We start from the raw sequence: 21,818 nt of genomic DNA, 5'->3' as shown, positions 1-21,818 counted from the left end.
GTCTGTAGTAATTTGCCACAGTCACTGCTACTTCAAAGAAAAACTCAAGTATGTTTAATAAACTAAAAACGTTCTCTAAAACTAGCTGATAAGGCCTGTAGGGTTTTTTTTTTATAGTTTTATTTTCAAATGTAATGTGAAGCAAAACATATGTTGTATAAACAAACATTACAAACATTTTTCTTCAATAACAAGAGAAAGACAGAAACAAAGAAAGACAAAAAAAAAAAAAAAAAATAATTCCTTTCAGTTATTTTGCAATAAGAGAAGGTAAATGCTCCAAAAAAGAGCCCCATTTTTTTTCAAAAGATTTTGGTGATTTTCTAACATTGAAAAGGATTTTCTCAGAGGTGCAATATGAAAGGAGTTTGTTGATCCAATGTTTTCTAGAGTCGACTTCCAATTCACTAATATACATTTTTTCCCAGCTGTACCGGCCAAAAGTATGAATTATTTTTTATGATGAGACAAATCTAATAACTCAGTATCCCCTAATACCCAAACTCTAGGATCATAACTGATTGGGATACCAATAACCTTTGAAGATATATCAATTATATATTCCCAAAAATCCTTCAATACAGGACAATTCCAAAGCATATGAAGTAAGGCCTGTAGGGTTTTAAAGCTTAAAATTAGGATCACTGTATTTGTGCAGTTCGTGATAATCACTGACGTATTTTGTGAAAGGTGTCAACGTTACAATGCTCACAATGATTTAAAATACGACTGTAACTGGATCTTTTCAATGCTGGTTGATTACTGGTAGATATTGGATGCTATATAATGACAATTATCCATGACTATCCACCTTTTTCTTCAATGCGGAAGTAAGCCTATGGGCAAGACCTTAGTTCATTAGCCGCTAAAGGGAAATAACCAGAAGAATAACAACCTGCAGTAAACGGTAAACCTGTTTGCACAATAAACCAGTGTGTTCATAATGAGAACAATACATTAAAATAATTTGGTAAGACACACCAATTTGCAGTATAAAGTAAAAAAAATAGCTGGACGCAGATGAGACCGAAGCCAGACCCACAAAATCAACAAATGCATGCTCACTCTTATGGGAAAGAACTGTGTATATTTCGGGTCATATTTACAGTTTAAACATCCTGTGTGTATCTTGCCTTTTTTTTTATTATGACAGGATAGTGGAAAGCTGACAGGAAACGGAGAGGGGGAGGAATCGGAAATCTTTGAGCCAAGATTCAAACACGGGACGTCCATAGCGCAACGCCGCGATATGTCGGTGCACTTGCCGACAGTATCTTGCATTTTTAAATTATAGTAGTCAACATTTAATGTGGATCAAAACTGTTCATCAAAGTTGTCCTAAAACCAAAACAATACCTGTTCTTGTCTTAGCACAACTTTGATTTTTTTTTTAACCACTTAAAATGTTGACTACTGTACATTCAAATGATGGATCTATTTTGTGGTGAGGTGATTTGAGGTTGTCCTTTTCGAGGTTAAGCTATCCGGTTTTAAGCCTGATCTTAATGTGCTGCGTACATGTGCTATGTGCATGTAAAAGAGACAGTCAACACTTAACAAGCTTTACTGTCTTTAATAACCATGGACGTGTCCTCAGGGGAGATATGTTTAGACATATTTTTGTCCAGCTGCTGCACTGTTATGGAAATTCCCAGGCGCAGAATTAAATACATGCTGCTTTTGTTCAGAAGGTCAATACATTTTTCATACTTTCATACTAGTCCATTTACATCCGATTCGAGAATGTAATGTTTTTCTGCAATAGCCAGAAGGAGTTGCTTGTAAAGAGGTCACTTTTGGAGACGTGTTCTGCACTCAACGTTAGAAGGTTGGAAGGTTGGAAGTGAATGTTAGCAGCTTAAATTGGAATGGATAAGCTTTCGCTAATCTCAATGTTACAAAATTCCGTTTGGACAATATCACAAAATCAGTAACTGTCACTGATTTTTCATGTAACTCCATATATGGTAATGACCATATAGCTTACAAGGCTGACGCTGCACTGATTTGGAACAAACTCATGATGGCTCACCTCAGTAGAAACAATCAATAATCAATAAATCAATAAAAACTAAAGGTGAGAACATTAGGCAAGCTGCTCACCTTATTATAACCTCAAACAATCAAATCCTTCTAAACCGGATAGTCTTTGACTTGTGAACCACTGATTTCTATAAGACAAAGATCAGTCACATCAGTTCACAATTAATGTGTTTTTTAAGGGAAATTCCCAGAAAGCATAGAATTTTTTTGTACTTAACTTTTAACAAAGGACTTTCCCAAAATCAAAAGGGAATATATTCTGAAATAACTGAAAGCCTATTTTAGGACCATTAAGATTTCATGCATCCATTTTTGTATTCATAGAAATAAGCATATTGTTCACATTACATAAACTTGCAGAAATGCGCATAACTGTCAAAAAAGAAAAAAATATGTAATGGTTCAAAATGCTGCATTTTCTTTATGAATTTTTTGTCCTTCGGATGTTGGGGTGAAATTTGACCCAGGCATTGTGTAATTTCCCCTAAACTTTCTAACCTTTTTTAATTTGAGTTATGTATTTTCGTCCCATGCATAATGCATTTTAATGACTGTAGCTGTGATTGATCTAAAAATGGGACAAGAACTTTTTTCTATTGAACAAGATGAAAACTCAACACTACAACACTGTCTGTTCAATCTAAAAATCAAAAATAATTGACCTGACCTAAATCAGACACAACCCTTTGCAAAAACCTGTGTTGCTGTGTACGACAAACAATGCTGCTCTCACACTACACATCATATTCTCATGCAGTGAAAAATACATTGTGGGGGAAAGAGGAAACTGATATAAACCTCTCGTATAAAACAAGCTTTTAGCTTTCAAATGTTGTAATTTTGTAAGAAATTCAAGCAATAAATAATTTTGTGCTCCTTAATGTGTCGTGACAGATCACTGCCTCTGACTCTGTCACGTGAACTGATCGTCTGTGCATATTTACATAAAGCAAGATATAAACATGAATGAACATCTGAACATATTTAATTTAAACCACGGAAAGACGTCAATATACACAGTTTTTTAAGCTTAAAGGAGTACACTGTAAAAAACAATTTGTTGAGTCAACTTAAAATAATTTGTAACCTGGCTGCCTTAAAATTTTCAGTAAAAGTTTAGTCAACTCCAAAAAAGTTTATTTAACTTGAAATGTTAAATTATACTAAGTGACAACTTAGATATTTGAGTTGATTCAACTTAAAATTTTAAGGCAGCTGGGTTACTTACCCAGCTTTTAAGTTTAACAAACACAAATATCTACGTTGTTACTTAGTACAACTTAACATTTCAAGTTGACTAAACTTATTTTAGTTGACTAAACTTAAAATTTTAAGGCAGCAGGGTAACAAATTATTTTAAGCTCACTCAACAAATTGTGTTTTTTGTTTTTTACAGTGTAGTTCACGTCCAGAACAAGAATTTACAGATAATGTACTCACCCCATTGTCATCCAAGATGTTCATGCCTTTTTAACTTCAGTCGATAAGAATGTATGTTTCTTGAGGAAAACATTTCAGGAATGTCCTCAATATAGTGGACTTCTAGGGTGCCCCCAAGTTTGAACTTCCAAACTGCAGTTTAAATGCAGCTTCAAAGGGCTCTAAATGATCAGGGTCAAATCTAGAGAAACGATAGGTCATTTTCTAACAACAACAACAAAAAAAATGCATATACTTTTTAACCTCAAATGCTCGTCTTTTCTAGCTCTTTGATGCACATGCATACTCTGTGTAATCCAGGTCAATACACTTATGGGAGAAAACTCCCATCTCAATTTCTCCTCCAACTTCAAAATCGTCAAAATATTTTTTTTAGAAAATGACAGATCGTTTCACTAGATAAGACCCTTCTTCCTTGGCTGGGATCATTTAGAACCTTTTAAAGCTGCATTTAAACTGCATTTTGGAAGTTCAAATTGAAGTCCACTATATGGAGATAATTCCTGAAATGTTTTCATCAAAAAACATTTCTTTATGACTGAAGAAAGAAAGACATGAACACTTTGGATGACAACGGGGTGAGTACATTATCTATAAATGTTCTGGAAGTGAACTACTCTTTTAAGTCCACCAAAGTTCATCTATACTCTCCTGTCTGATTTGTTTATCTGACAAAATGGCAGATTCGGCATTATGATTGGTCAGATCGCCTGTCAATCAAGCATTTTGTAAAAAGTCAGGGTTTTTGCTTTTAATTTGCACATTTATGCTGAACAGCACCTAATATCACATAATAAGTGGAGTACTGCTGAACATTTATAAATATTTATTATAAACTATAATTACGATAAACTTAAGTCATTTCTATTACTCAGAAATTTGCTGATAAATTGGTGGTAAATGTTATAATTAGTACAAAGTAACACATTTAATTAAACTGCGAAATTTTGAATAGTATTATCTTTCAAAATGTACCCCAATAAGTCATTTATTACACTCTTAAACACAAAGGTGCTTCACGATGCCATAGAAGAACCATTTTTGTCTAAATGGTTCCATAAAGAACCTTTAACATCTGAAGAACCTTTCTGTTTCACAAAAGGTTCTTTGTGGTGAAAGAAGGTTCTTTAGATTATAAAAAGGTAAAAAAGAGATGGCCATTTTAAAGAACATTTGACTGCAGTAGTTCCTCTATGGCATCGCTGTGAGGAACCTTTTAGGCACCTTCATTTTTAAGAGTGTATTTAGAATTTTTTAAACATTTTTTTTTAACCATAGATCTATGATTTTTAGTGTAATTTACTTTTTTATGAAGTTAAGAACCAATTGTAGCTAACATAATACTATACCAACATTAGCTAAAATGTTTATAATATCCCTGAAATATTCGTTAGATGTTTGTGAATAACTTTCAAACAATGTATAGTACGTAGAATTATCATTTCAGTTTTAATTGGTTTATACAAACCTGTTAAGATGTATATGAGTTTGAGTTTGAATTGAGAGCGAAAGCATATGGATATTGCAAACTGTTGCAGATGTTTGTTTGTTTTTTAAACAAAATATATAAATAAAACTATAACAATGTTAAAAATTAATTAGCTGAACGCTACAGAGTGTATATTTATATTGATATATTTAATATTAAAATAAATATTGAAATACTGAAATAATTAAAACTTGAATTCAATGAAAGTCTGTGGTTCAGGGTCGCTGCTTTGATTATTAGATTTTATGGTAAGGCCAATGAAATTTTCCCCATAACATTAAGATTTCAGAGTTATTACTGCTTTCTTTCTAAAGTTTGAGTTGAAGTGAGGATATAGTTACATCACTTACTGCTGACTGGAATTTCCCAGACCCATTACATTGATTTCAAATGATTAATTTTTCTAATAAAAATAACACCAGCTGTGTTATTATTAAAATACATATGCATTACATACTGAATGGTATATTGACATATGTTCAGTTTCTGTATTTATTTATATATAAATGTGTTGCGCACTCCAAGAAATGAATTAGTTAATTAGTTCAGTTGATGAACTTAGCGTAACCCTGTACTGTATTCAAACATACCATTCTTATCAAAGTAATTTAGGCAAATAACTTCAGTTGTTGGTGTCTGTGATGTGGTATTGCATAAGCACCATGTGACCCAACAGATATCTTTATAAGAGAGTCCAGTTAGCAGAGGGAGACAAGGGAGTCTCCAGAAACGTTTCACTTCAGCAAGCCATCACAAGCAGACCAGAATGTCTTCTATGAACAGTAGCACTTCTGGTAGGTTACTTTTCTAATCACAGATTCGATGTACGTAGTGCACAACTTCAGATCTGAAATTCTTCTTTCCCCCACAGGCTGGAAAAAGACCAGCTCACAGAATAAAGAGCAACACTTCACTGATGTGCACGGTCTGCCGTGCATTGAGAATCTGGTGTGTTCTGCAGATGAAACCCCAGAGCCTATCACAACTACAATCACAGGTAACATCCCCTCCTGGATCAAAGGTAATTTCCTCAGGAATGGACCTGGAAAGTTTGAGATCGGAAGAAGCAGGTGAGTATCATCTGAGTTCCTTAAGAACATAACAGATTATCGAAGCAAAGTAAATGAGACGTTGTGTTTGCTTCTCAGTTTCAACCACTGGTTTGATGGCATGGCGCTTTTGCACCAATTCCACATTGAGGATGGAAAGGTGACGTACATGAGCCGCTTTCTCAACAGTGATTGCTACAAGGAAAACCTTGAGCATAACCGCATTATGGTGTCTGAATTCGGCACGATTGCCATGCCAGACCCATGCAAGAACTTCTTCCAGCGCTTCCTCTCGCGCTTTGAGCTGCCGAGTGAGTGTGAAGATTTTGGTTCTGACTGAAGTGGTCTGAATATGTTCTGCATATGTGAGCTTGTCATCCCTCTCTTCCCACAGAGCCTACTGACAATGCCAATGTGAGCTTTGTCCAGTATAAAGGAGACTACTATGTCAGCACAGAGACCAACTTCATGCACAAAATAGACCCACAGACACTGGAAACGAAAGAAAAGGTACATACTAATTATTAGGGTTGGGTTTTGACACAAATTTCACAAGTTTACGTTTCAATTCAATATAGATTATTTTGGACATATATCAGGTACAGTACATTCTAAATTTACTCAAGGAAAAAAAATCTCTCAAATAATGCTGTCAGTTGGTAATACATTAGTCATAACACTAAAGGCTAATGTTGAAGTTTTTATAATAAAGTTACAATTACATAATTATATTTATACTCCATTTGTTTTTTAAATATAAACATTTAAATGGTGTCTGTCATAAAATCTTAAGTAAAAATGAGTAGTTCTGATCCTTGATTCTGATTGGTTGAGCCGCATTCAAAGCTGTTGTAAATGACTCTACAAACATACACCTTTGTTTACTTCTGTGTGTTGTTTGGCAACCACTTTGTTGCAACCACAACTGTTTCTGAGGAACTATATTGTTTGGTGGAAGAATACTGTTTTTATTTATATTAGTACACTTTATTTGCTCTGTTTTCTTTTGTGAAACCTTACTACGTATATGGAAAAACCATTTCATAAAAGCAAAGAGGGTTTAAGAGGGCTCCGCTTCATGTCGTGCCTAACAACACCCCTTAGCTGTTATAAATTCACTGTAAACTATGGCTTCTTGGGGCATTATTGCTTTATTAAACATTGAAGAACAGTAAAAATTGTAATGAAAATGTTATAAATACAGAAGCAGTCAAAAGTTTTCGAACAGTACGATTTGCAATGTTTTTTAAAGAAGTCTCTTCTGCTCACCAAGCTTGCATTTATTTGATCCAAAGTACACCGAAAACAGTAAAATTTTTAAAATATTTTTACTATTTTAAATAACTGCTTTATATTTGAATATATTTTAAAATGTAATTTATTCTTGTGATTTCAAAGCTGAATTTCTACCATTATTACTGCAGTCACATCATGCATCTAAAGTTATTCTAATATTCTGATTTGCTGCTCAAAAAACATTTATTATTATTATGTTGAAAACAGCTGAGTAGAGTTTTTTAAGATTTCTTTGATGAATAAAAGAGTTCAGAAGAACAGCATTTATCTGAAATAGAAATCTTTTGTAACATTATAAATGTCTTTATCATCACATCTGACCAATTTAAAGCATTCCTTGCTGAATAAATAATAATAATAAATCTTTCTTCAATAGCAAATGTGCATATTAGATGTGACACTGAAGACTGGAGTAATGATGCTTAAAAAATTAGCTTTGATCACAGGAATAAGTTCTGGAATAATTTTAAATAGTAACAATATTTCACTGTTTTTGTTGTATTTTGGATAAAAATACACAAAACTTTTCTAGATGACTAACGACTTTATGTTAATCCAGTGTGTTTTTTTCTGAGGTAAATGTGATGTTACGTAACATATTGTTTACAAGCTGTTATTGCCGTCTTTCCGTGGTTGAAACACTGATTGAGCAATTACATGAGATAAGATATGGATTTCAGTAAGTTCATTTAATAGTTTGTTTAATTAATTTTATTTTATTATAATACTCATTTATTTCGTGCTGAAACTGGTATCAAAGTGGAGTTCTTGTTCTAAGGCGCTACAGTGATCTGTCACTCCACATTAAAAAGTGCCAAAATGGCATTTATTGTTTGAATATTGTAATAAAATGAACAGAATTTGAAATGTGACTTTGTTTCATATCAAAAGTACCAAAGCACAAAGCTTATTGTGATTTTTTGGATGGTAGGCACGTTACAATATTCCTTTCATTAACTGAAAACAGGCTAGACTAATTGATTCTTGGGATAAAATTGAAAAATCAGTGTTTTTACCCAGCCCTACTAATTATGGTTTTTAAAAATGTATAAAGTATGTCTCTATGGAGAACAAACTGAAGCTGAAATGTGTAAATTGCTTCATTTAGGTGGACTGGAGTAAATTTGTTGCTGTTAATGGAGCCACAGCTCACCCTCATATGGATCCTGATGGAACCACATACAACATGGGCAACTCTTACACTCGAAAAGGTTCGTCAGCAGTTTAAATCTAAAAAAAAAATCACACTGACTGAATTGAACAAATGTTTAAAAGTGTTTAATGAGTTGAACACAGAAGATAAGAATTGTTATTCTAATTTCATCTTAAGGCGCTTTCTACAACATAATAATGGTGCCGTCAAAGAAGGTGAATCCCAGTGATACTTTGGAAGGAGCCTCAGTTGTGTGTTCAATCCCCTCAGAGGACAAATCCAGACCATCCTACTATCACAGCTTTGGTAAGTGAGCAATGCCTACACACTTAAAAATAGTAAGCTTACTGTATACATTTAGCCTTTATTTCAAATATTGTATAGAAATGCATGGGGTTTGTAAGATTTTTAAATATATTAATTATATGTATTTTTTTAAAAAAATGTAATTAAGCAAGTTTCAACAGTCATTACTCCAGTCTTTAATATGCTGATTCGGTGCTTAAGAAATGTTTTTGTGAAAATATACTTTTTTCAGTATTATTTCATGACTAGAAAGTTCAAAAGAACAGCATCAACAGATATCCTTTTTTTAATATATGTCTAAAAATATGACATTGTTTTTGCAGCCATGTCGGAGAACTATGTGGTATTCATCGAGCAGCCAATCAAAATGGATCTCTTGAAGATTGTGACTGGCAAACTGCGTGGAAAGGGGATTAATGAGGGTGTATACTGGGACCCCAAACGAAACACAGTTTTCCATGTAATCAATAAACACACTGGAAAGGTAACTACTGCTGATAACTCCACACTGCATCCACATTTTTTCTTACATGATGTTTTCATGTTATTTTGTATAACTCATTTTGCAATGATTCTGCTTTGGTCACAGCTGAGCCTCATCAAATATTGCGCAAAGGCACTGTCAACCTTCCATCAGATAAACTGTTACGAAGACAATGGTTTCTTAATCATGGACATGTGCTGCTCTGATGATGGTCAAGCAATTAACAACTACCTGATTCAGAATCTAAAAAAGTCTGGAGATGCTCTAGATGAGGTAAAACCTTACTTCTACAGGTAAATTCTACACTACCAGTAAAAACTTTTTGAATAGTAAGATTTTTCATGTTGGTTCTGCTCACCAAGCCTGCATTTATTTGATCCAAAATAAAGAGAAAGCAGTAATATTGTGAAATATTTTTACTAACTGCTTTCTATTTGAATGTATTTTTAAATGTACTTTATTCCTGTGATCAAAGCTAAATTTTTAAACTGATCAAAAGTGATGATAAAGACATTTATAATGTTACAAAAAAAATGTATTTCAGATAAATGCTGTTCTTCTGAATTTTCTATTCATCAAAGAAACCTGAAAAAAATCTTCTCAGCTGTTTTCAACATAATAATAATGTTTTTTGGGCAGCAATTCAGAATATTAGAATGATTTCTGCAGGTTCATGTGACTGGAGTAATGATGCTAAAAATTCAGGTTTGAAATCACAGGAATAAATTACATTTTAAAATATATTCAAATAGAAAACATTTATTTTAAATAGTACACATATTTCACAATTTTAATGTTTTTGCTGTAGTTTGGGTCAAATAAATCTAGGCTTGGTGAGCAGAAGACACTTTTTTAAAAACTTAAAAACTCTTACTGTTTAAAAACTTTTGATTGGCAGTATATGTGTAAATACATCTTTTTTCCAGATAACTAGACTATGAAAAATTATTTTTCGAAGTTGTAAATGCAACAAAGATTATTGGAGTATGTTTTACAAGAAAATACAATTTCAGTCTTGAAACTTGTTACTTGCCTATTCTTTGTAAATACTTGCAAAATTTATTTCCAATTTCTGAGTGAAAATATTCGATGTACTTAAAGTGTTAAATTTTTTTTTTTTTTTTTTTGCTAGGTATACAACACAATGTGCAGAGTGTTCCCTCGCCGCTTTGTCCTGCCATTGAATGTGGACAGTCATACACCCTGTGGGCAAAACCTCAACACCCGCTTAAAGAGCACTGCGACAGCCATCAAGACAGACCAGAATAAGGTTGTTTTTTGTGGATAACGTTTTTTTTTTTTTGGTCTAATTTATCTACATACTATTAAAAAATATTAATGGTTTGCTATAATATCATGTATTGTAAATGATTGTCCATGTGTATTTATGCAGGTGTTTTGCACACATGAAGATCTTCATGGTGATGATCTCCATAAATATGGAGGTCTGGAATTCCCACACATCAACTATTCAATGTGCAATTCCCGTCCCTACCGTTACTTCTACGGATGTGGCTTCAGACACCTGGTTGGAGACTCCCTCATTAAAATGGACCTTCAAGGCAAACAAATAAAGGTTATTTATAAGTATTAAATTAATGCATGCTAAAATTGTGTCAGTGACTTTTAATGTTTAGTCATCTGAACTAATATTTCAACTTATGACAGGTGTGGAAACATGCAGGCATGTATCCCTCAGAACCAATCTTTGTCTCATCACCTGGTGCTGTAGAAGAGGATGATGGAGTCATTCTGTCCGTGGTCATCACCCCGAATCAGGTATAACACGATGTGTTTCTCAGTGGTATCAAATATTGCTTGTTAGCTTTCCAAAAATGAGGCTTGACTAATGAGCAATTGTCCCTCTAGGACAAGAGCACCTTCCTTCTGGTGCTGGATGCAAAAACATTCGAAGAATTGGGCCGCGCTGAGGTACCTATCAACATCCCATATGGATTCCATGGAACTTTCCAAAATAGACACTGAGAGACTTTTTTTTAAAAAGTCCAAATGTTTACTAAGATGATCAAGCTGCCTCTGAATAACCTACTTTTTCTTTTCTACTTGTGTTGTTTTCTCCCTTGAATTAATAACTTGTATTATATAATTTCATTAAGTGCAAATTTAAATAATGTCTACTAAAAGAATTTATTAAAATAAATACAAATGCTTGTATACATATGCAGTTGTTTTTGTCACTACAGATTGTGATTGTCACCTCATACCAGCTTTATTTCAGCATAACACCTATTTTTCTATTATTGTAAACTGTAAGTATAATATGAACAAGTATAATCAACATTTTAACAGCGTCTTATGAACTGATGCTTGTAGAGCAAATGAGACGTATTATGTGAATCAAATAACACCACTGAAAAGAACTGAACCTATCCTTGTAGTTTGTCAGAGATCAAAGCCAAAGATCGTCTCAGGTGTTCTTTCTTCTCTTTAAGATGACATTCCAAGCTCCTGGCTTCAGTAAGTATATCCTCCAGTTCTCCAAGCTGTGAAGCGTCCACAGCAGCTCTTTCCCTTAAAAGATAACATGTAAAATTAATGTTTGAGTGTAAATCTTATAGATCTATTACTGATGAGACACAGGGGTGGCATACAAATTCATCCAGTTACCTCAAGACCTCGGAGTACTTGGAAAAGAGGATACTGACCTCTCGGTTAGCCTCTAAAATGAAAATACATACAGAAAAATGAATAATGTGCCTTGCAAGCTAAAGTCTATAAAGTCTAAATAATTGCTTAAAACATGAGGTAACTAAAATAGCTGTCATACACAACCTCACAACTGAAGTCAAAAGTTTACATGCTTGCAGAATCTGCAAAATGTTAATTATTGTGCCAGAATGTATGTTATTTTTTATTTAGTACTGACCTGAATAAGATTTTTTAAAATAAAAGACATTTACATATAGCCACAAGTAAGAAAATAATAGTTGAATTTATAAAAATGACCCTGTTCAAAAGTTTACATACGCTTGATTCTTAATACTGTGTTGTTACCTGAGTGATCCACAGCTGTGTGTTTTTTATTAATTAATTTTGTTTGGTAACAGTTGTTCATGGGTCCCTTGTTTGTTCTGAACAGTTAAACTGCCCACTGTTCCTCAGAAAAATCCTTCAGATCTCATAGATTTTTCTGAAGAACAGCAGGCAGTTTCACTGTTCAGGACAAACAAGGTACTCATGAACAACTATCACTAAACAAAAAATCTTTTATGTGAAATATCTTCAGGTAAGTACTAAATGAAAAAATAACATGCATTTTGTATGATCCCTAATTAACATTTGTAGATTCTGCAAGGTGTGTGCAAACTTTTGACTTAAACTGTATTTATTATAATTAATAAAAAGTGTTATTTAATTGATTTGACAGCATAAAAGAGAAAAACCAGGACTTGCCTGCTAATGCAATTTCAAACCCATAAGACATGTCTCCAGCTGCTGATCTGAACTGCTGTGCCTTCATCTTTTTTGCTGGAGATGTCTCAGAAATTGGTGCATTTTCAACCTACATGTATATTTGTGAGCATTAGTAAACAAATCAAGCTAGCAGGAAAACTAAACAGAACGTAACAACTGGCTGTTATTTGTGACTCTGAATTTCTTTCATGATATCAATTCTCTTCATGACAGACTCAAAATAATCACCTCACGTATTTTCGCCTGAGACCTTTTCATTTCTGTTCCTCTGACCGCCTCTTTAGTGCTTTCGAGACTGCGTTGTGTCATTTTGCTTTACTTTCATGTGACTGAAAAAAAAACAGTTGTGATTAAAAAAAAATAAAAAAACACTATTCCTACGTTAAAGTCAACAAACCCTTCTTAAACATAGCCGAATGGATGTTGGAACAAATATCTGGGTATGTTTAACTTGTTTCAATAACGGACCTCACCTGTCGCCACAAGTTTGTTACACAACAGCTGCGGTGTTTGACTTTTTAATTAAATTAAGTGATAAAACTTACTTACATAAAACCAATATCTCTGACAAAAAGGATATTAGTTGATAATAGAATACCAGGTGTTTGAGAAACTAAAATAAATACTAGAAAGTCAGTAGCCGTCGATAAACTTAAATGCAATTCAGTTCACCTCACTCACCAACCGTCGCTTTTGAACGGTCAATAATCGCGCGCTCACAGAAAACGCGCGCAAATGTTCTATACTGTACTGAGGGTACAACTCTATCGCCCCCATAGTATGTAAACACCACGTAAGACTCCGATGCTGTATTAGTGCCAAGATTAGGCATACATAAAAATATATAATGCCTTTACAAATTCTGACCAGCAGATGGGGGTTTTGGACAACTATAAACTCAAAACCAGGCAATGAGCTCACCAGATGATGAAAAGATCCTGCAAAATATGTAATTACAAGGATATTGTGGTCGTATCTCATTTGATTTAAACCTTATGTAAAGGCCATTTTTTTCCTGAACCCAAGTCTTCAGGCAGGTTTTATTATTATTATTATTATTATTTAATCAATTTTCTGTAAAGAATCCTTTATAAATGGCACATATTTTTTGGTATTGGAACCAGATTTCTTGTGACATTTTCATGAATATCTAAACAAACACAATAATGATGTTTTGACTTTATAGCAATTCATTTGTTTTTAATAATAATACAAACTACTGTTTAATGAAAGTCTAAATGTTAATCCATATTTAAAGATCCAATTACGGCCTGTCACCTTTGACCTTTTAGCATGGTAGCTTTAAGGTGTTTTTCAATTTTGATCAAAAAATATTTTACTACAACAAAAACATTATATGCCATTTACAGTACTGGGTAGATGACTTGAAAATTGTAATCTGTTACTGTTTACAAATTACATGACAAAAATTGCAGTTAGTGACGTAATCCATTACACATTTTAGGTAATATAATCAGACTACTTTTAGATTACTTTTGACCTAACTCTAGTTGGACCTAACTTTATCACACTGATTTAAATAGGACAATCTTGTACCATTTTGATACAAAATGCAACGAGTAAGAAAATATATTCTGTTCATTGTTATTAACAACACAAAGTGCATTACATTATGTCAAGGAACTGCAGGGAGTTTATGATTTAACAATTAATTAAATTATAAAAATGTAATAAATAAAATAAAATAAAATAAAATAACATTAATCAAAATAAAACACCTGCATGTCATGTGACCATTTATCAACATCACAGAACCATGAACATGTAAATGTGTAGGGGTAGTTTAAGTAAATACATTGGGTGAAAGAGGTTTGCTGACCAAAAAAAGTTTGGCTATGCATTAAATGTAAATAAGAAATAATCTGTGCATTTAAATGTGACAAAATCCTTCGAAAGACATAGTCATACATGGTTAAATAACCAACTGAATGATAATTCAAATTAAAAAGAATGTGTTCATCAGTAGTTGATGCAATGTTGAAATGTTGAGAAAACACTTCTTAAAATGTAAATGATTTCTGTAAATCCAGTGGTCAAATGCTGTATGGCATCTCAGTTTTCTGTTTAATTATAGTCACCTGACTATTGCCTGGTCTTTCGGTAACATCCACAAAACTGTAAGACTTTCTAAGTGTATATTCAGAATGTACACTGTAAAAAACAAAAAACACAATTTGTTGAGTCAGCTTAAAATAATGCCTTAAAATTTTATGTTCAGTCAACTCAAATAAGTTTAGTCAACTTGAAATGTTAAGTTGTACTAAGTAACAACTTAGATATTTGTCTTTGTTAAACAGAACAGACGGGTAAGTAACCCAGCTGCCTTAAAATTTTAAGTTGAATCAACTCAAATATCTAACTTGTCACTTAGTATAATTTAACATTTCAAGATGATTAAACTTTTTTTTTGAGTTGACTGAACTTAAAATTTTAAGGCAGCCAGGTAACAAATTATTTTGACTCAACAAATTGTTTTTTACAGTGTAGTGGGCTATTTTAGAAAGGAACATATAAAAGATTAAAATAAAGAGGAATTTGGGAGAATCAATAAACTGTGAATAATATATTGCTAATACTACATAATAAAAAAATAACTGTATTCTCTAGTACGAATACAGTTTAATCTAATTACAAGTACAAGTAATTTTTAGAATCTGATTATGTAATCCAGATTACATGTAGGCTAATCAATTACTAGGCAGATCTGGTAATTTATACATTTACTATTTCTACTTTGTTGAACTGGAATCAAGTACGCAATAAGGTTTTCCTAAAAACAACTAATTAAGTATTGTTATTATTAATGTATACATTTACCCAGTCAGCCACATTTAACATATTTAGGGACGCTGCTAATGTAAAACGCTCCTTCTGTGAAACCTTCCCTGAAACAATCCCTTATTTTGGTCTCGCCAATCTACAGTTTATGTAAAACAAAACAAAACATCATGTGCCATCATGTGCCATCCGTATCCATGGTAGCCTAATGAGTGTGAATGCGGTTGACCGCTAGAGGCGCCCTGTCACACATCGCATTCAACATACACAAACATGGCGTCAGGGCAGACACGCAAGATGCTGGCGCTCAGTCCCTGTGCCATATATCTGTTATTATTACTCGTTCCTGGCGCGATTTCCTCCACGCTTCGACTCCACCATGACCAGAGATTCCTGCTACCACAGGACAGGGGTTTCTCCCTAGTGCGTGCACACCTGGACCATGCAGAAAGTCGCGTCGTGCGTCTGGAGAGAGAAGTCAGGGAGGCTTCATCCGCGCACCAGCATCGCGTTCGGCGGAATGCTGCTGGATCACCCGTGCCAAAGGTTTATGGAAAGGTAAGCGAGGTTTACATTCATTAGGTGGGATTGCATGGATAATAAGGGCAAAAACATCCCCATGAGTTTGCATAACCTCATAAATATTAAATTCAGTAACGTTATTCTCAATAGTTGTGTATCATTCACCTTTGCTTTGCACGCAGTCACCTAGAAGTGTAATTGACCTGTTTGTCACATGAAAGGTTCTCACACTCACCTTCGTCTTGGAAAATATTGCTTATTAGTTGAGTGTAAATCATTATAAATAATACATGCATACTCATTTTTATAGCGCTGACATTGAATGTGGAATGGTAAGGTTTCATCATTTTACACATCGAGTAAACAGTCTCACCTTTCTCTCCTATCTCATATGTCAATCAAAATATTTAATAAAGCAAATCTATTTGTTCTTAGGATGTACTATGTAAAATCATATTTGAACGATTTCCTTGCAAGTATTTTTTATTTTCTTTTTCTCTCTCTGTATATGAAAAAATATGTTGCTGAACAACATTATGTTTTATTATGCAATATATTGAATCAGATGTTGATTTTCAGTTTCATTTATTAAGTATACATTACCATTTTCTCTATTATTTCCGTCTCTCTAGTTGCTAACACTGAGTGTTTGTTCTAGAATAAGAAAAAGCAATAATTCAGTGGGCATATATTAATTACTAAAGCGTTTTATATAATGAAATATTCCGTAATATGGAGAGACCCAGGGTAGTTGCTCATTTAACACATGTTGTCATGTCATGTGGGGAATGTTGTCACCATGTAACTGGCCACTAAATGATTTATTATAGGTTCCTTTCAAAACACCAAATGACTTGGTAAAACAGATATTGTTGACGTAAAACCCCTTGTGAAAACTAACTCCAGTCTCCCTATATATAAATAACGTTGTTTTTATTCTGAAGGGCTTATGCTTAATGTCAGCTTCTTGGGAATTAGAAACCGACTCATTTATCTGTGTTCCTATTAAATGTATGACACAGTGTGTCTTTGTTTGTTTACCGTCAGGATGCAGCTTTGTTACGCAAGCATTAGCAAACCAGAGAGGCATAACTGGTTGCACAGTCTTGCTGGGAAACTTCCCAGCTAAACCTTTTACCCCCTCAAGTGTCTTGCTTTGAGATATTTGTTAAGTCAGCCATGCAGCAGTTCCTGGTTCTGCTTTTACCACACATACTTTGTGCCTTTGAGATCTTGAAGGGGTCAAAGTACTGAATTTTGTCTGAAAAACAGTCATTGCACTGTGTCTACAGATATAAGATTGTGGTTGGCAGTGTAAATACAGGTATTGTGGTTTTTGGCAGAGCTGGGTGACCTCACAAGGGCTCAAACACACTCATCTACTACAGTAGGTGATGTTATGATTCACGGTATGATTTGTTGTGAGTCAGTTGTGGCGTTACAATCTAAAGCAGAGGTAGATAGTATGATTGCTTTGTTGAAAATGATGACTGTGAAACTAAAGACATTAAACTCAAACAAAAACCTCTCAAACTTGCTCAAAAAAGTCAAATTATAAGGTATTATACCATCATATAATTCTTTTGTAATGCACATGTAGTTGGAGCAGTGGGCAGCCACTAAGATTTGACTTTTCCCCTTTTCACCCTGTAGAGCGTACAGGAAATCCTCTATGAAGTGTTATTAGTCTCCTGGATGGAGTCCATTGCAGTTGCTATGTGGTGAATTACCCCCTCTGATGATCCAATTAAGATATCCCATCTGGGCCCCCCCCTTCCTTCCCTCATTCAGACCTTTTGGTTTATGTGTTGTTTTTGGCACATGCAGGGAAAGCAGTGTTAGGTAAGATGTAACAGACATCAATCCACTCTTTTCTGTCTATTGTGATCAAGTAACCTAGATGAGCTTTGCCAAGATAAGGATATACACTGTTTAAAGGGTCTTTTTTTGTTGTCTTTGCAGACTTGTTGTGACACACAATTACTCATGAAGTTTGGAGAATTGTGACAGAGGCATTATCATAAATATTCAGTTCAGCGCCAGACCCAAGAGCAGCACTTGAAGGCAAATGCCTTGGCGGCAGCTATGAGTGTTTTTATTGAGAGAAAAAAAACATTGAAACCAAACAATCCTACCTATTTTTCCCATTTTTTTTTTTTATTTGACACATTTGTTTATACATTTATTGCTTTTGGAGAGACGATTTATTGGTAGATATTTCACAGTTTGACCTGGCAGCACTGATGATGCAATAATTCATTCTTGGAAGAATGTTAAACATTCAAAACAAGTTTTCTAGTAAATGTAATTCATTTCATGAACCTTAGATCTTGATCCCTTCTGTTCCCTCATACACTACCAGTCAAAAGTTTTTGAACAATAAGATTTTTAATGTTTTTAAAAAAAAAACAAAAAACTTTTCTGTTTGTCAAGCCTGCATTTATTTGATCCAAAATACAGCAAAAGCAGTAATATTGTGAAATATTTTTACTGTTTACAATAACTGCTTTCTATTTAAATATCTTTTAAAATGTAATTTATTCCTTGATCAAAGCTACATTTTCAGCACCATTACTCCAGTCTTCAGTGTCACCTGATCCTTCAGAAATCATTCTAATACACTGTAAAAAATTGTTTATCATAATTTAAGTTCAGTCAACTCAAAAAAGTTTAGTCAACTTAAAATGGTAAGTTTTACTAAGTGACAACTTAGATATTTGAGTTCATTCAACTTAAAATTTTAAGGCAGCTGGGTAACAAGTAAGTCAAACAAACTAAATTTTTGTTTAGTCAACTCAAATATCAACTCAAATATTAAGTTTAAAGGAGTACACTGTAAAAAACAATTTGAGTCAACTTAAAATAATTTGTAACCTGGCTGCCTTAAAATTTTAAGTTCAGTCAACTCCAAAAAAGTTTATTTAACTTGAAATGTTAAGTTATGCTAAGTGACAACTTTGAGTTGATTCAACTTAAAATTTGAAGGCAGCTGGGTTACTTACCCAGCTTTTAAGTTTAACAAACAGATTTTTCAGGATTCTTTGATGAATAGAAAGATCCAAAGATCAGCATTTATCTGAAATAAAAAGCTTTTGTAACATTATATACTATATCATTCAAAAGCTTTGAGTCAGTAAAATTTCTTTCTTTCTTTTTTTTTTTTTTTTTTGTGAAAGAATTGATAGAAATGTAATACTTTCATTTAGCAAGGATGCTTGAAATCAATCAAAAGTAATGACAAAGACATTCATAACGTTACAAAAGATTTCTGTCTCAGATAAATGCTGTTCTTCTGAACTTTCTATTCATAAAAGAATCCTGAAAAAATTCTATTCAGCTGTTTTTAACATAATAATAATAATAAATGTTTTTTGAGCAGCAAATCAGAATATTAAAATGATTTCTGAAGGATTTCTGACTGGTGAAATGATACTAAAAATTCAGCTTTGAAATCACAGGAATAAATTACATTTTAAAATATATTCAAATAGAAAACAGTTATTTTAAATAGTACAAATATTTCAAAATTGTACTGTTTCTGCTGTACTTTGGATCAAAAAATGCAGGCTTGGTGAGCAGAAGAGACTTCTCTAAAAAGCACTGAAAATCTTACTGCTAACTAAAAGTTTTTTGGCTTTTAGTATGAATATGTTAGCCTTGAGGTTATCTATAAGCTAGTGTGTTAAAACAATGACAAAATTCATATTTACAAAATGAAAGCATTCAAAACGCACAGTCTATAACTTTCACCAATATGGATCAGCGATTTTGATGACATCACCCTGCACTGCAGCTTCTCATCAAACTCTCTCTATAATCCGAAGCGTCCCGCCCCCACACTATAAATGCTTGTTCGTGGAATTAGTAGTTTTTCGTATGGTGAGTTGAGGATATATAGGGGATAGGGCAGTGTAAATATGCTTTCCATTGGGGTGAAAAAAGTCTAGTTTCACGGTCTGCTTTGGTCTAGAAAAATTATAGGATGGACCAGATCAAATGCGCAAGACCATAAAACTTATCGGACCTATTTGAAATCTACACAGAATGCTATATTTTATAGTGATATGGATGAGATTGTGGCTGCCATATGCTGTCAAATATGGCTTTACTAAGCTGGCCCAAGCTGTGATATAAATAAAACGCTATTGGCTATTTAAAAAAGGGGGCCTGTTTTCCTGTTTCAGTTGACATTACGTCAACATACAGAATAACGCCATGCGTTTCAAAGCACTTCAGTGAAGCTTCAGGCTATGACTGTTAGAAAACAAATGCAGTTTTGTTCTAGGATGTGAAGTATGTAGTGCACAATCATTACCATAAAGTAATAGCCGGAATCTAAATGAGTTAGCCTGACATTGCCTCACCTTTCACAGACTAAGCATGGACTTACGAGTCATGTGAAGTCAGGTTTTAATCTCATTTGGAAATGACATTCATTCTTTCTCATTTAGTTTCTCCTTGTCGTTGTTGCACTTGAAAGATTTGGTGTTTAGTTAAGACCGAATCATAATTTTGGACAGACTTTGTAACAAGTTAGTTATTTTTGCATGCCAGTTACTGCAAAATAAATTTGCATTTAATTCCCTTTTAGGTTTTTAGGATGCCAAAATGAAAATGATAGAAAAATGACCTTTAGGTCACATTAGTATTCCTGTTCAAACATGGTGTTTAGGCAGCGGAGTATTTTAGTTTCGTTTTCTGTGATAAGAAACCCTGGGGACGGTAAATGGAGGGCGGTATAGATGTTTATAATGGCTCCATGGAGTATTACTGGAACTTGTCTGAACAGCCTGCCGGTTTAGTTTCTTTTTTACTGAAGTTCTCCTCTTGCATTAGGCTCAAGGTGAAACCAAATCAACACAGATGACTCACATAAACTTTATCGTTCCCATAAGACACAATTTTAAACAAACATCAAAAAGAAAATTATATATGCACCCAGTGTTAATCTTGTCAGCAAGATGATTTATTAGTGCTTCATGTGATTATTTCTGTTTTTAGTATATGTAGGCCTATTATGTGGAAATGGTTATTTCAAGTATGTTCGTTATGTGATGGCATAACACATCCCTGTAATGGTCCCATATCCATACTGCAATAATAAAACCGGCTTTTAACTGTACTTTAAGCCTTTAACAGGATAATGACTCTTCGGTTTTCCTTTGGTTACGGCCACAGTGATATTAAATGTGTGGTTCACCCGTATTTTTTCTCGTATGGTTGGTTGCCAGAAAGGAATGGGTAGGCAAATTGTTGAACTGTTGGCCCAAATGTTAGTGCTGCAGAGATGATGTCATGGTTTCAAACCGTGCATTTCTTGCAGCGATGGGCGAAGGTGCTCTAGTGCTCGCGCTCTGTCGTTCTTCCTTCGGTTTCCCTGCTGAATAATACATAAGAAACTGAAAAAAATGTAATTATTTTATTTTCACAGTCTCTCATTCTTTATTGCTTTTTCAACAAGACAGGCAATAATGAACGTGAAGTTATTTGCACTTGTCTTACCGTCGATGCTTTCAGGATATTACGTTGTCAGTATAAATGAGGGCCTTGTTAGATTAGCAGAAAGTCCATTTCCAGTATAGCCAGAAGTTGCAGACAGGCCTTTAACTCTCTTTGAATAAGCAGACCCATGAGTTTGCCAGGGCTGAGATGGATCAGGTTGCAACCATTTGCTCTTTCACAGTGTTTGTTGGCAAGGTGGTGGGAAAAGCTCTTCTACACATCCTGATGAGATGGTGGGGAACTGTTTTTAGAGATTAATCAGCTGTTAAAAAACCTACAGTCAACCATAAATCAGTTGAA

At 33.8% G+C, this 21,818-nt stretch overlaps 2 protein-coding genes across 2 annotated transcripts in view; both read left to right on the top strand.

The window, feature by feature from the left end:
• The first annotated feature begins 5,702 nt into the window (after positions 1-5,702).
• Positions 5,703-11,278, top strand: bco2b (beta-carotene oxygenase 2b). Its single transcript, XM_051128656.1, has 12 exons — positions 5,703-5,766; positions 5,844-6,042; positions 6,121-6,332; positions 6,416-6,531; positions 8,426-8,528; positions 8,648-8,776; positions 9,100-9,260; positions 9,366-9,533; positions 10,393-10,530; positions 10,654-10,836; positions 10,929-11,039; positions 11,130-11,278. The coding sequence occupies exons 1-12, from the start codon at positions 5,739-5,741 to the stop codon at positions 11,244-11,246; spliced, it is 1,665 nt and encodes a 554-aa protein (XP_050984613.1). The 5' UTR covers positions 5,703-5,738; the 3' UTR covers positions 11,247-11,278.
• Positions 11,279-15,751: 4,473 nt separating this feature from the next.
• Positions 15,752-21,818, top strand: part of sorl1 (sortilin-related receptor, L(DLR class) A repeats containing) — a 79,621-nt gene continuing 73,554 nt past the window's right edge. The window contains 1 exon segment of the mRNA XM_051128648.1: positions 15,752-16,052. Within this exon segment, the coding sequence (XP_050984605.1) occupies positions 15,768-16,052 (285 nt within the window). The 5' untranslated portion in view covers positions 15,752-15,767.

This window comes from Labeo rohita, chromosome 15 (genome assembly GCF_022985175.1).
Source record: "Labeo rohita strain BAU-BD-2019 chromosome 15, IGBB_LRoh.1.0, whole genome shotgun sequence".
In the NCBI taxonomy this organism is placed as follows: Eukaryota; Metazoa; Chordata; class Actinopteri; order Cypriniformes; family Cyprinidae; genus Labeo; species Labeo rohita.
The sequence above is the reverse complement of the archived record's forward strand: the minus strand, read 5'-3'. Positions and strand labels throughout refer to the sequence as shown.